General features: G+C 38.7%; 1 protein-coding gene across 2 annotated transcripts in view; it reads left to right on the top strand.

The window, feature by feature from the left end:
- WLS (Wnt ligand secretion mediator) overlaps positions 1-13353 on the top strand; it is a 135247-nt gene that overhangs the window by 33406 nt on the left and 88488 nt on the right. For both annotated transcript variants that reach the window (XM_033225257.1, XM_033225258.1), the window contains exon 2: positions 4798-5070. In XM_033225257.1, the coding sequence (XP_033081148.1) occupies positions 4798-5070 (273 nt within the window). The remainder of the gene's footprint in view (positions 1-4797; positions 5071-13353) is intronic.

Genomic DNA, 13353 nt, shown 5'->3' with positions numbered 1-13353 from the left:
TATTTATTGTCTGCTTCCTTCATTATTTGTACGTTCCATATGGTTGGTGCCTATTAGGTTTACTCCAGCACCAGCAGTGTCTAGTGCATGGTAGGTACTCAAGACAAATTCGGACAATATACTATGAGCCATAGTAATGTGTGTAACTGAGGGACCACTGAATTTTCAAAGAGACTTCAAGTTGTGTTTGTGCATTTCTTCACAACCTTGAATTTGTTAGAAGTCTTATTGATTTCATATCACTTTGACATTAAATGTTGTGTAGAATCACATTTCACAATTTGTGTACTATAGTGGAAAAGTGGAGGCCAAAAATACTGTATTGAAATACAGGCAAAGTAAAATGGTCATGTTTGATAAAAAGAACTGAATTCATAATGGACTGCCTTTTCGATGCATAGCTCATGGTTTTATAACCTCTGTGCATATTCTCAAGGCTATCTTAGCCAACCATGAGTTAACCAGTTTACAGTGACTAGGCATATTCAGTTTTGGCCAAATCGTTCTGTCATTGAATTGGTCTGGTGTAGAAGTAGTTTTTGGTCCACTTGTTTTCAGTTAAACCTTACGCTATGGGTGGGTGGAGGGGACATTTATAATGTGTGCTGAGGCAGCTGGGTAATATTGCATTACTATCCTAGGAATACTGAGGAGTGGTTATTTTTAGCTTTCACCTGAGCAAACATGACTCAGTTTGTTGACCTGAATCTATCCAGCCCCCTCTTGAATACACAAACTCTATTAATCCCTAGAACCACACAAGTGACTAAGTAAGGCCCTCATTACAAATACCTGTTAGTTTATTGTGGCTTGTTCAAAGGTAGAAGATAATTTAAACTTCCTCCATTTAGCTCTTTTCTCTTAAAACAAAATCCCACACACTTAAAAAAAATTTAAAGACAGATTAAACTTTTTTTTATTCTAGACACAATTTGTGACCAATATAGCTAACATTTTGGCTCTAGCTAATGAAAACACCTTCTATGGTAGGTGACCAGCTACCAGCTATAAGCTTTGCTTTTGGTTTACTTGATAATGCTGTCTACATAAAGAAACACTTGGGAATTCACTTTTAGCTAGAGTAGGACATTGCGCTGAGCTGAAATATATTATTGGGGGAACATTAAGTGTCCATGTTTAAATATCAGGGTATCTGTTTACTTTCTCAAGCAATACGTGTGTTTTCTCTTTTGAACACTATTAGAGAAATGAGAAATGTTGAATTATCTTCAGGTTTTGAAGTTATAGAAAACATTTTTGAGACTGGAGGACTAATGTATTCAAGTGAAAAAAAATGTGATTCTCATAGTGTAGCTTGAGATGCACTTGAGGCTTCTCCAAGTTCACTGCCATGGTATTTATGAAAATATTAGTATTTCTGGGATTTTTTTTCCTTTATGAAAGAAACACTAGACTAATGAGAGAATGAAAATAATGCAGGCCCCTAAAAAGGCAGGCGTTCACTGCATTCATTAAAAATGCGGCCTTTGTGCCCGTAAAGTGTTCAGCCTCTCTGTTATTAAGTTTGGAATGTGGTTTTGGAGCTTAGCTGAGGAACTCAGCTAGTTATTTTTCGTTTTGGTCTGAGAAGTGAGAGACTTGTTTTTCAAGAAGGTAAAAAATAAAGAAAAAAAGGTTAGGTTCATTTTGGAAGAATAGAAGTTTTAAAATGTAGTAACTATTTTCTGCAGCAAATGGTCAGTTTGAGTATGTTCGCCGAAAATAGAACTCACGACTTTTGTCTCGCTGTTTATTTCTCCAACCACATTAAAAAGGGTTCAGTTAAATGTGCCATTTGGCTTTTCTAATGTCAGTGGGCTATTTAGCTGAGTCAGGATAACCAAAGTTTGATTGACTCATATTTCTAAGAATAAGTCAGATGTCTGATTTTGGACGGATTCAATGTAAAGTCTTTGTGATACAGTTTTGAGTTTTAAAGAAAATCTTTCCTAGCAGGGGTTAGTGGCAACTTGTATTGCAGTGTTTAGCATTCTACAGGAAGGATGTTCAGCTAGAGCTTAGTAGTGTCGAGTTTTCTGGTAAGTTTTAGTAGGCATTGTCCCAACTTCTTGCAAACATAACATTTTACTAAAAATGTATCAAAATAGATATTTAATAGAATAGAAAAATAATGTGGATTCGAACATGAGAAGTGGGGCAGAATATTAATAATACACATTTTTGCCTCTTATATAACTTTCTGTTTGCTTTTCATGTTTCTCCATTGCTGTCTGATCTCTATTAAATAAGAGAGAATTTCTGCTTGGAATTTCTGCAAACATAATATACCAAGTATCAGATGCACAGAAATACATGTATTTAAACCACACACATAAACCATAATTTATGACATTTTCTTTTAACTACTAACTTTCAAAGTTTTATAGATGTATATATTTTAAAATATACTAGTAGGACCCACATAAAGAAAACAATGAAAGTTTCAAAGAAATTTAAAAACAGATTGTAGACAATGCAGAAGCAAGTACTGTTCTTGGATGAGAAAACTAAATGCTGGGGAAGGATGCTAATTTTGTTCACATTAATTTATTATTATCTATTTATTTGTATATTTAATTTAATCCTCAATATCCTAGCAAAAAGATGTAAATTTGAAATGGATTGGGGAAGAGAGTTAATCTAGTAGATATTGATAAAAATAATCAACTTAGCCAGGAGTGGTGGTTCACGCCTGTAATCCTAGCACATTGGGAGGCCAAGGCGGGAGGATCACGAGGTCAGAAGATCGAGACCATCCTGGCTAACACAGTGAAACCCCGTCTCTACTAAAAATACAAAAAATTAGCTGGGCATGGTGGCGGGGGCCTGTAATCCCCGCTACTCGGAAAGCTGAGGCAGGAGAATGACGTGAATCCAGGAGGCGGAGCTTGCAGTGAGCCAAGATCGTGCCACTGCACTCCAGCCTGGGCAACAGAGCGAGTCTCCGTCTAAAAAAAAAAAAAAATCAATTTATAGAATTCAAAGCAATGTTGTGCTGATCCATGAATTGACAGTTTAATACATGGAAAAGAACAGATGTTCAGAAACATATGCTCATATACATAAGGCTAACAGTGATATGATAAATCAACAAAAGGAAAGGTCTGTTCAGTAAACTATAATTTAAATATTTAAGAAATAAAACTAGAACCTTACCGCATCTCATAGCAATTTTCAGATGGATCAAGTATTTAAATATTAGAAAAAATGAAATTACAAAAAATAAATAGAAGTCAATATAAATGACTATTGAATTTTGAGATCAAGAAGGTCAGTTTCTCTGAGCACAAAAGCACAGGGGAAAAAGCATAGAAGAGGGATTCCATATAAGATCTGGAACTTCTCTATTTGAATGTGCCATAAACAAATTTAGATAGCAGACGGAAAATTTAGGAGAAATTTCCAACAAAACATATTAGACAAATGATGATTCTTATTCACAGATAGCCTTTACAAACTGATGAAGGAGAAGTTGATTTTGGTGTATTATGTGATTGACTATTTTGCAAGTACTAATTAAAGAATTTTAATTATAAAGAAAATATGATATAATAGCGAATATTTTATACTTTTCGTGTGCTCAAGCACTACTCTGAATGCCTTAAAATGCTAACTTTGTTTAAAATATACAGTGACTTGGAAAGGTTGGTACTATTATTATTGCCATCTAAGAGATGATAAAACTGATACAGAGATAAGCTTAGTAATTTGCCCAAAACTTTCCTAGTGTGGATTCGCGGTGACACAAGTAAAAATGAGAGAGCCAGGATTTGACATCAGACAGGTGGCCTCTGGAGCCAATGTTATCACACACTACTCTGCTTTTCTAAGTGAATAAAAAGAAAAGACTACAAAACTAGGCATGATATAACTCTTTTATAAATGTGTTAATAGTTGTGTATATTTTAAAGTTACATAATTCATGTGTAAACTTTTTATCTAATTATACAGTCATAGAAAAGACAGATGGTATTTTGACATTTTTTCAACAGTGGTTACTTCCCTCTAGTGGGATTTTGGGTAAATGTTGTTTTGAACTTAAAATTTCTGTATTTTCCAAATTATTAATATGATAATCATATAACCATTAGATAATCACAAAATAGTGTTTTTAAAGTTACACATTTCAAAGTTGCTTTGCTGTCTTGAAATGCATGGTTTATATTTTAGTACACTTTTGAAGTATCAGTCAGTGTTTGAGTTCCCATTCTCTGCTAGGTACCAAGCCAAGTGGTGGCCCCTAATTCTTTATCTTGAGCAAAAGCAATATTGTACAATTTTAGAGCCAAGAGGAATCTTAGAAACTCGTCATTTCGTTTCTCAGATGAGGGTCCTGAAGCTATTATAGATTTAACTGACTTACCCAAGATTCACTGACAGTAAGTTTTTAACCAGGCTTCAAATCCAGGTTTGAAGACTAAGGTCTTCTGACTTTAGATACTGTTCTCTATGAAGGCCCAGAGCTCTCCAAGACCTCAGTCAGGTGGGAACTGTAGCACAGTTGACTTTTGTGACATTGTTTTGAAGTGCAGAAGTATAACTAGACTGGTTACAAATGTATTCTTTCACAGCAATTGAAAACATAATGGGAAGGTTCTCAGGGATACTGTTAGGACACCTCTGGAGGTCACTGAACGACCTTCAGCCAGATTTGGAAGATCCCTAAGTATTGCTGAGCCCCAGTTGTAGAAGGCAGTACAAAAACTGGAGAGAACACAGTAATGGAAAGAGTATTAACCAGAAACAGTAGTTTCAGTAGATGGTTTTTCTAATAACAGACAAACATTGTCTTTTCAGCTCCAGGGCCCACAACGGCAGTGTCCTACATGTCGGTGAAATGTGTGGATGCCCGTAAGAACCATCACAAGACAAAATGGTTAATGCCTTGGGGACCCAATCAGTGTGACAAGATCCGAGACATTGAAGAAGCAATTCCAAGGGAAATTGAAGCCAATGACATCGTGTTTTCCGTCCACATTCCCCTCCCCTCCATGGAGATGAGTCCTTGGTTCCAATTCATGCTGTTTATCCTGCAGCTGGACATTGCCTTCAAGCTAAACAACCAAATCAGTAAGTGTACTCTCATCCCTTTCTTCCCTTTGAGCATTGCCCTCTTTGGGTTCTTTTGGAGCCAATTCTAATAAAAGAAAATGATAATAGTAATAGCAGAGAATTATTGACTACTTACCAGGCACTTTCTGAGTACTTTACCTGTATTAACCCATTTAATCTTCCCACCAGGTTCCTTGAGGTAGTCGTATTATTTCATTTTAGAGATGGAACACTTGGGCACCAGTGAGGTTACTCATGATCTGAAGACTAGAGAGTGGAAAAGCTGAGATTTCTGACTCAGAAAACTGCCCTAACCACCAAGCTTCATCACCTCTCTAGTGTCACAGGGGAGTTCACCCCAATGGAGTGACTTGAGGGTTCCTGAAAGGTTTTTTTTTTTTTTTAATGTCTTTTTCCCACTGGGCTTTGAGTAAAGCTATGGCCTTAGAAAAAGATCCCTACCAAAATGGAAATGCTAACCCATGAGCACCCATTTCCCCACCAAACCAGGTTTTTTTTTTTTTTTGTAGCTTACTCATTTGCAGTTTAAAACTCTGAGGGCATGAGATATATAAACTTTTCATGGGGAGAAAAATCACTGGGGTGATTTCTGGGAAGCCGATACATTTATGGCATCTGGGGACAGTATTAGGAATCTTAGGCTAAGAAGGAAGAAAACTTATTTTTTTTCCTTTTTGACTGAGATGGGATTAAGGATGTGAGGGAAAGGGGAAAAGATGTGTTAAAGGCAGCTCTGTCTAGGGCCTGTCCATGGATTGAAACACTATTGTTTTTTCTTTTTCTTTTTCTTTTTTTTTTTTTTTTTGAGACAGTTTCTCTCTTGTTGCCCAGGCTGGAGTACAGTGGTGCCGTCTCAGCTCACTGCAACTTCCGCCTCCCGGGTTCAAGTGATTCTCCTGCCTCAGCTACCCACGTAGCTGGGATTACTGGCACCCACCACCACGCCCAGCTAATGTTTTGTTTTGTTTTGTTTTTTTCTGTATTTTTAGTGGAGACCGGGTTTCACCATGTTGGCCAGGCTGGTCTTGAACTCCTGACCTCAGGTGATCCACCCACCTCGGCCTCCCAAAGTGCTGAGATTACAGGTGTGAGCTACCGCACCTGGCCTGAAACACTATTCTTTCTTCTTCTTCTTCTTTTTTTTTTTTTTTAGAGACAGAGTCTCTTATGTTTCCCAGGCTGGTCTCAAATACTGGCTCAGGCTGGAGTTCAGTAGCATAATCATAGCTCACTGCATCCTCAAACTCCTGGGCTCAAGCTATCCTCCCACCTCAGCCTCCTGAATAGCTAAGACTACAGGCTAATGTTGTAACTTTTAATTATTTTTTCCTTTTTGCAACAGGGTCTTGCTCTGTTGCCCAGGCTGGAGTGCAATGGTGTCATCACAGCTCACTGCAGCCTCAACCTCCCAGGCTCAAGCGATCTTCCTACCTCAGCCTCTTGAGTAGCTGGCATGAGCCACTGCACCTGGTCTTAAATTTTAAAAATCAGTTTTTTTGGAGATGGGAGTCTCTCCTGAACTCAAGCAATCTTCCCACTTTAGCATCCCCAGATTTTTGGTTTACAGCTGTGAGCCACCATGCCTGATCTGAGGTACTATTTCTAAATATAATTTTGATGTATCTGTAATAATTTTGATATACAATTATTTTTACTCTGTTTAGGACTTGGAGCACTATGTATACCTGACTGATAGCTTACCTGAAATAAATAGATTGTGCTGAGATAATTTTCTAGATACAGTTTTCTTTTTCTCATTCATTCATTCTCTTGCCCATTATTTTAAACTGTTCTTGAGTGCCTACCACTTCTAGGCACTCTGCTGTTGGCTGAATATGCTGTCTTTTAAGGAGCTTATGGCTAAGTGGAAATGACAGGCAGATAACTAATCATTACAGTATGGTATGCTGGATGCTGTGACCAAGTTATGCCCAGGAGGATATGGAAACTTAAAAGTCTTCACAGCAGAGAAAAGGAAGACTTCCCTGGAAGGGTGTGTGGGTGTGTGTTGGTGGGGAGTGTTGTAGAGAGGCAAGCAGACAACTCTTTGAGGTGAATGTTAAAGAGAGAAAAGCCTGGTGAGGAGGTGAAGATGAGCAAATGGAAGAGCATTCTGTATAGAAGGAAATGTCTTATGTGAGGGTCCAAATCTGCACGACGGCCTCAAGCTTTCAAGTGGTGGTTCCCAAGGTCTCTAAACCCTCGCTTACTGACTCACTTGTTCACTCACTCACTCATTGGTTGTGCAACACATTTATTCATGAGTTCATTTAAACTTTATTAAGTCCCAGCCATATGTTGAACACTCAGTACTGAGGATACAAGATTGCACAAGACATGGTTCTTATAATGGGTTAGGGAAGGGGGTGCCTGGAAAACAGACACTTAAACCTACAAATAAGAAAAAAAAACATTATGTGCTATAATAAGAATACACAATGTAATGTGAGGAGCCTTGGGAAGGAAAGAGTTTGCTATGAGATTCAAAACTAAATGTCTAAAAATTTTTTTGAAACCTGCAGGTTTGGGTTTTAGTATTCCTATTCCTAAGAATGCATTCAAGCAAAGGAGAATGAGGACAGTAAGAAGAGCCGTGGGAGGATGAGATAGGTAGAGTACCTGATTTATGTATGTTTGGGTGGAAAGGTAAAGGACGTGATATTCTGTGATTTGGGCTTGTTGTAGTTATTTCAGGTATAATCTCTCCTAGACAGATTCCTACTTCAAGCTCCAAGTATAAAGAAAAAGATTTACCCTGTAATAAGAAATTAAATAATTACTATCTACTGACTGTATTAATGCTGGGTAACAAATTACCCTAAAATTTAGCAGTTTTCACTGATAAACATTTTTTTCTTTCTTTCTTTCTTTTTTTTTTTTTTTTTTTGAGTCGGAGTTTCTTTTTTTCTTTTTTTTTTTTTTGAGACGGAGTCTCGCTCTGCCGCCCAGGCTAGAGTGCAGTGGCCGGATCTCGGCTCACTGCAAGCTCCGCCTCCCGGGTTTACGCCATTCTCCTGCCTCAGTCTCCCGAGTAGCTGGGACTACAGGCGCCCGCCACCTCGCCCGGCTAGTTTTTTGTATTTTTTTAGTAGAGACGGGGTTTCACCGTGTTAGCCAGGATGGTCTCGATCTCCTGACCTCGTGATCCGCCCGTCTCGGCCTCCCAAAGTGCTGGGATTACAGGCTTGAGCCACCGCGCCCGGCGAGTCGGAGTTTCTTGTGGGTGCAGTGGCACAATCTTGGCTCACCACAGCCTCCGCCTCCCGGGTTCCAGTGGTTCTCCTGCCTCAGCCTCCCGATTAGCTGGGATTACAGGCATGCACCACCATGCCCGGCTAATTTTTATATTTTAAGTAGAGACGGGGTTTCTCCATGTTGGCCAGGATGGTCAAGAACTCCCGACCTCAGGTGATCCACCCACCTCGGCCTCCCAAAGTGCTGGGATTACAGGCATCAGCCACGGTGCCCAGCCAACTATAAACATTTCTTAGCTCCTCATTTCTGTGGGTCAAGAATCTAGTTTGGGAGTCTCTGGCTCAGACTCTCTCTTGAGGTTGCAATTAAGCTGTTGGTCTGGTCTGCAGTCTCATCAGGCATGAGGGCTCCACTGGGGGAGGGGAATCTGCTTCCAAGCTCTCTCACATGGTTGTTGGCAGGCTTCCATCCCTCCCACGTGGGTCTCTCCATAGGACTGCCTGGCAACATGGCAGCGGGCTTCCCCCAGAGATAGTGAGCCAAGAGAGAGCCCGAGCAGTGCTGGAGAGGGAAACCGCTGAATCTTGCAAGTGACATTCCATCACTTCTGCTGTATTCTGTTGGTTAGAAGTGAACTAGTAAGTCCAGCCGACACTCAAGGGAGGTGATGACAGAAGGGCATGAATGCCAGGAGATGGGGATCATTGAGGACTATTTTAGAGGCTGAGTACCTGCTGGCATACTTTTCGACGGATTCACGGTTTTATTTGAAATATGTTCCCTGATTTATATCTAGATTGGGGGTAAGATAAAAAGTTTTTTAAGAGCATGGGCTTAGGAGTCCTACAGTGATGGGTTTAAATCCTTGTACCACTTTTTAAAAGCTCTACCATATTGGACAAGTTACAGAACCTCTCTTAGCCAGTTTCCTCCCTTGTAAAATACGGATAATAATGCCTAATTAACCAAATCACTCTAAGGAATAAATTAGTTTATGTAAAACTTTTAGGACGTAGTAAGTACTTATTTTTTATTTATTTATTTTGAGACAGAGTCTCACTCTGTCACCCAGGCTGGAGTACAGTGGCACGATCTTGGCTCACTACAATCTCTGCCTCCCAGGTTCAAGAGATTCTCCTACCTCAGCCTCCTGAGTAGTTGGGACTACAGGTGCATGCCACCACACCCAGCTAATTTTTGTATTTTTAGTAAAGACAGGGTTTCGCCATGTTGGCCAGGCTGGTCTCGAACTCCTGACTTCAGGTGATCCACCTGCCTCGGCCTCCCAAAGTGCTGGGATTACAAGTGTGAGCCACCACACCCAGCCTGGACATAGTAAGTACTATTTTAAAAAATTAAAAATTAAAAGTAGCTATTAAAATTATCCAATTATATTTATCCTTATTGCTGAAATTCAGCCATTTTTCCAATTCTTACTTCTACACCTTGCTTAGTGAGATTAGTCTTTATAAAAGAAGCATGCGGTAGAGATAAGTCTTCCTTATCCACAGGGGATATGTTCTAAGACCCCCCCAGTGAATGCCTAAAATCATAGCACTGAACCCTGTATACATACATGATGTTTCTTCCTATACATACATACATAGGATAAAGTTTAAATTATAAATTAGGTGCAGTAAAAGATTAACAACAATAATTAATAATGAAACAGAAAAAATGCTGTTCACAGTTTTAAGGATAGATTCATTCTTATTGTAGATCTTAGCAACCTCAGCGTAAGATTTTTTTTCTTTTAAGTTGAGAACTTTATCTTCTTAAAGGAAGCACTTGACTTGTCTCTTTAGCACATCTGAAATGCCAGCATCCCTACTCTTGCACCTTGGGGCAATAATGAGAGAAAATAAGGGTGACTTGCACACAAGTACTGTAATACACAGCAGTCGATCTGGTAACCTAGATGGCTGCTAAGTGACTAATAGGCAGGAGCAGGGAGATGTTGGACCAAGAGGTGATTCTTATCGGGGGACAGCACAAGATTTCATGATGCTACTCAGAACAGTGCATAATTTAAAACTTAAGAATTGTTTATTTCTGGAATTTTTCATTTAATATTTTTAGACTGTGATTGACCTCTGTTAACTGAAACCTCTGAAGGTGAAACCTCCGATAAGAAGGAGACTCTTTTAGCTTTAATTTATCATTTCCTTGCTCAAAACACCTTCAGTGACTAACAAATAAGACTGGGTGTTCAGAGCCCTTCTGGCTCAAGGCTTCTTTTTAGCCTCCTTTCTCGCTGCTGACCTGTAACCGTTCTCTGCATCCTCAACAGGAATAGTTTCCTGCCCCGTAAACACATCCAGAGAGTTTCTCCCTTTGCATCTTTGCTGATAATTGATCCTGCCTACCTCTTCCTCTCTTGTGACTCCCCTTCTCACAAATGAAGGGCTCTTCCCAGAAAAACCTACTCATTCTTCACAACATCCCAAATGTCACATACCCCTGGAGCTTTCCTAGGTATTTTCTATATTATCTCCCGTCCTCATTCCTTCCTGAATACAATCTGTCTTTCCTTACACATCCTTCATTACTTGGCCTTGTGACGTTTACTTTATCAGCCTTGTGGTCTGCACAGTGGAATTGTCTTCTCTGAGTCCTTAGTAAATTACAAACTCCCAGTGGGCAGATCATGCAGTATGTTTACATTTATGAAATCCACAGCTTTGTGTATAGGAAGCTGTGGATGAAAATACTGGATTGTGTCATTCTTCTGCCACTAAAAGGAACATAAAGCAACTGATTGAAGTGCTTCCTCCCCTCCCACACTTCAAAATAAGAGTTTTGTTGTTTAACATTTCAATATATATGTCTGGTCCCCACTGCCCCTATATTTTTTACACTGATGAAACTGTGGTTAAGAAGTTAAGAATTGCCTATAGGAGTGGTATGTTGCTACTTTTGAGCAGCCTGTTACATGACAGGCAGTTGTTTAGAGCATAGTCTGACAGTTGGGCAGGTACTTGCCACAGGTTCCGTTTTTAGGTTGTGAGGAAAGTGCTGGATTATCTTGTGGTTCTACCTTTTACATCACTGAAGGTGACTGGCCTATAATTTGATTTCAAAACTTGGCATCAGAATCATTGAGTAACATAATGCAGAGCCTCAGGTAAGTTTAGGTGAAATTTTAAGAGTCAACGATGAATTTCTAAAATTATACCACCAAAATTGAAAAAAGGTTAAATATATTGACTGAATGTTATTAATAACTGAATTTTTAAAAAGCAATTTCCCAGTAATGTGAAATAACTTGAATACTTTTAGCTACTTTTTTTTTGCCAGTTTCTAATGATGTTTTATATTCGTTATAAATGGATTGACTATTTTAGAATTCTCCAAACTCCTTTGAAATGTATTGAAAGCTCCCTGTTTACATTTTTCAGCTTTAGCAGTGTGAATAAAATGATTTTAAGCTGAACTCCTGAGCATTTCTCCCAAACCAGAAGCTAAGGAATAATTCTACATGTTAAATAATTTCACAGATTAATTACTTTCCAGCAAATATTAATTCTAAACAACAAAAATGCCCATGTTGGCAAAGCTTTAAAACATTTCTATATGTAAATAAAATATGAATGTCTTACTTTTTCTCATGTACATCTTCATGCTCTAAAATATTTTATCTTCATCTACAAAAATACTGTACTCAAGCTTTCTATCTTAAAAATAATCCTTAATTTTCTTAAAACTTAAGAACTAGCATTTAATAGGGGTGTACTAAAAAGTTAACAAGATGGACCACTAATTATTCCTTTGATAAATGAATAAAATAACTTTCTTGATAGAGCTATCAAGAAAACCACACCAAAAAATACTTTTCATGAGTAGCAGCAACACATTTTGGCTGCTAACTTTTTTTTTTTTTTTGAGGTGGAGTCTTGCTCTGTCGCCCAGACTGGAGTGCAGTGGCACGATCTTGGCTCACTGCAAGCTCCGCCTTCCGGGTTCAAGCGATTCTCCTGCCTTGGCCTCCTGAGTAGCTGGGTCTACAGGTGCCCGCCACCACACCCAGCTAATCTTTGTATTTTTAGTAGAGACGGGGTTTCACCATGTTAGCCAGGATGGTCTTGATCGCCTGACCTTGTGATCCACCTGCCTAAGCCTCCCAAAGTGCTGGGATTACAGGCGTGAGCCACCATGCCCGGCTGGTTGCTTTTATATAGGAAGTTACATGTTGTGCTTGTGGGAATATTCATTTCCTTAAATTTATCCTCTCTTCCTTTGCTTATGGACACTGAGCAAGGCATTGGTCATACAGATCATATATATTATGTTATATATATTCAGCAATATACATATACACACTCATGTTTTAGTATAATAGGCACATCAAGTCTAGATTTCTCTCTGATTTTGGTATTAAGAATGCATGAGACTGTCTACTTTTTCTGTTTTTTTTTTTTTTTTTATCATTACTTTGGATTCCTTTCTGACAGCAATGAACAGGACTTCAGTGAAGAGTTTGGGAGTGTGGCAAACAACATCCTATTACACATGATGGTTTCCTGCTTATCAGAGATTCACCTGTAACAATATTACTTCATATGTAAGGAAAAGTCAAGACCAATCCATTTTTTTTTTTTTTTAAACTTTTCCAGGCAGTCTTTGAAATGAGTTTCAGATTTCAAACAATGGGAAGAGATTTCATGTTTGGGCTCTGAAATTAAAGCTGGGGTTATAATATATGTCTGGGCAGTGTTTTCATCTACTTTTGAAGAGTCTTTGAGTAGATAAAATAATCTGAGGACTACATATTTTAAGTGACTTCTAGTCACTTGGGGTTAAATGTTTATTCCCTTTAAATCTTTCAATTTAAAAGTGATACAGGTTTTAGCTAGGATTTGAGTTTCCAAACCCTCAGAAAACTAGAAACACATTGACTTACACTATAGAAGCTGGCCATTGTTTTCATTTCTGAATTTAATTAAGCTGGTGCCTTTGGGAGAAAAACGATGGCATTATAAGGTACTTCATAGTAATAAATTTCCTGATATACAGCTTCTAAAATTCTTGGAATCTCCTGAATGATAGGAATGCCTCTTTGCATGCTAATGAGTCAACTGAAGGCTG

This window comes from Trachypithecus francoisi, unplaced genomic scaffold (genome assembly GCF_009764315.1).
Source record: "Trachypithecus francoisi isolate TF-2019V2 unplaced genomic scaffold, Tfra_2.0 Lachesis_group12, whole genome shotgun sequence".
NCBI lineage: Eukaryota > Metazoa > Chordata > Mammalia > Primates > Cercopithecidae > Trachypithecus > Trachypithecus francoisi.
The sequence above is the reverse complement of the archived record's forward strand: the minus strand, read 5'-3'. Positions and strand labels throughout refer to the sequence as shown.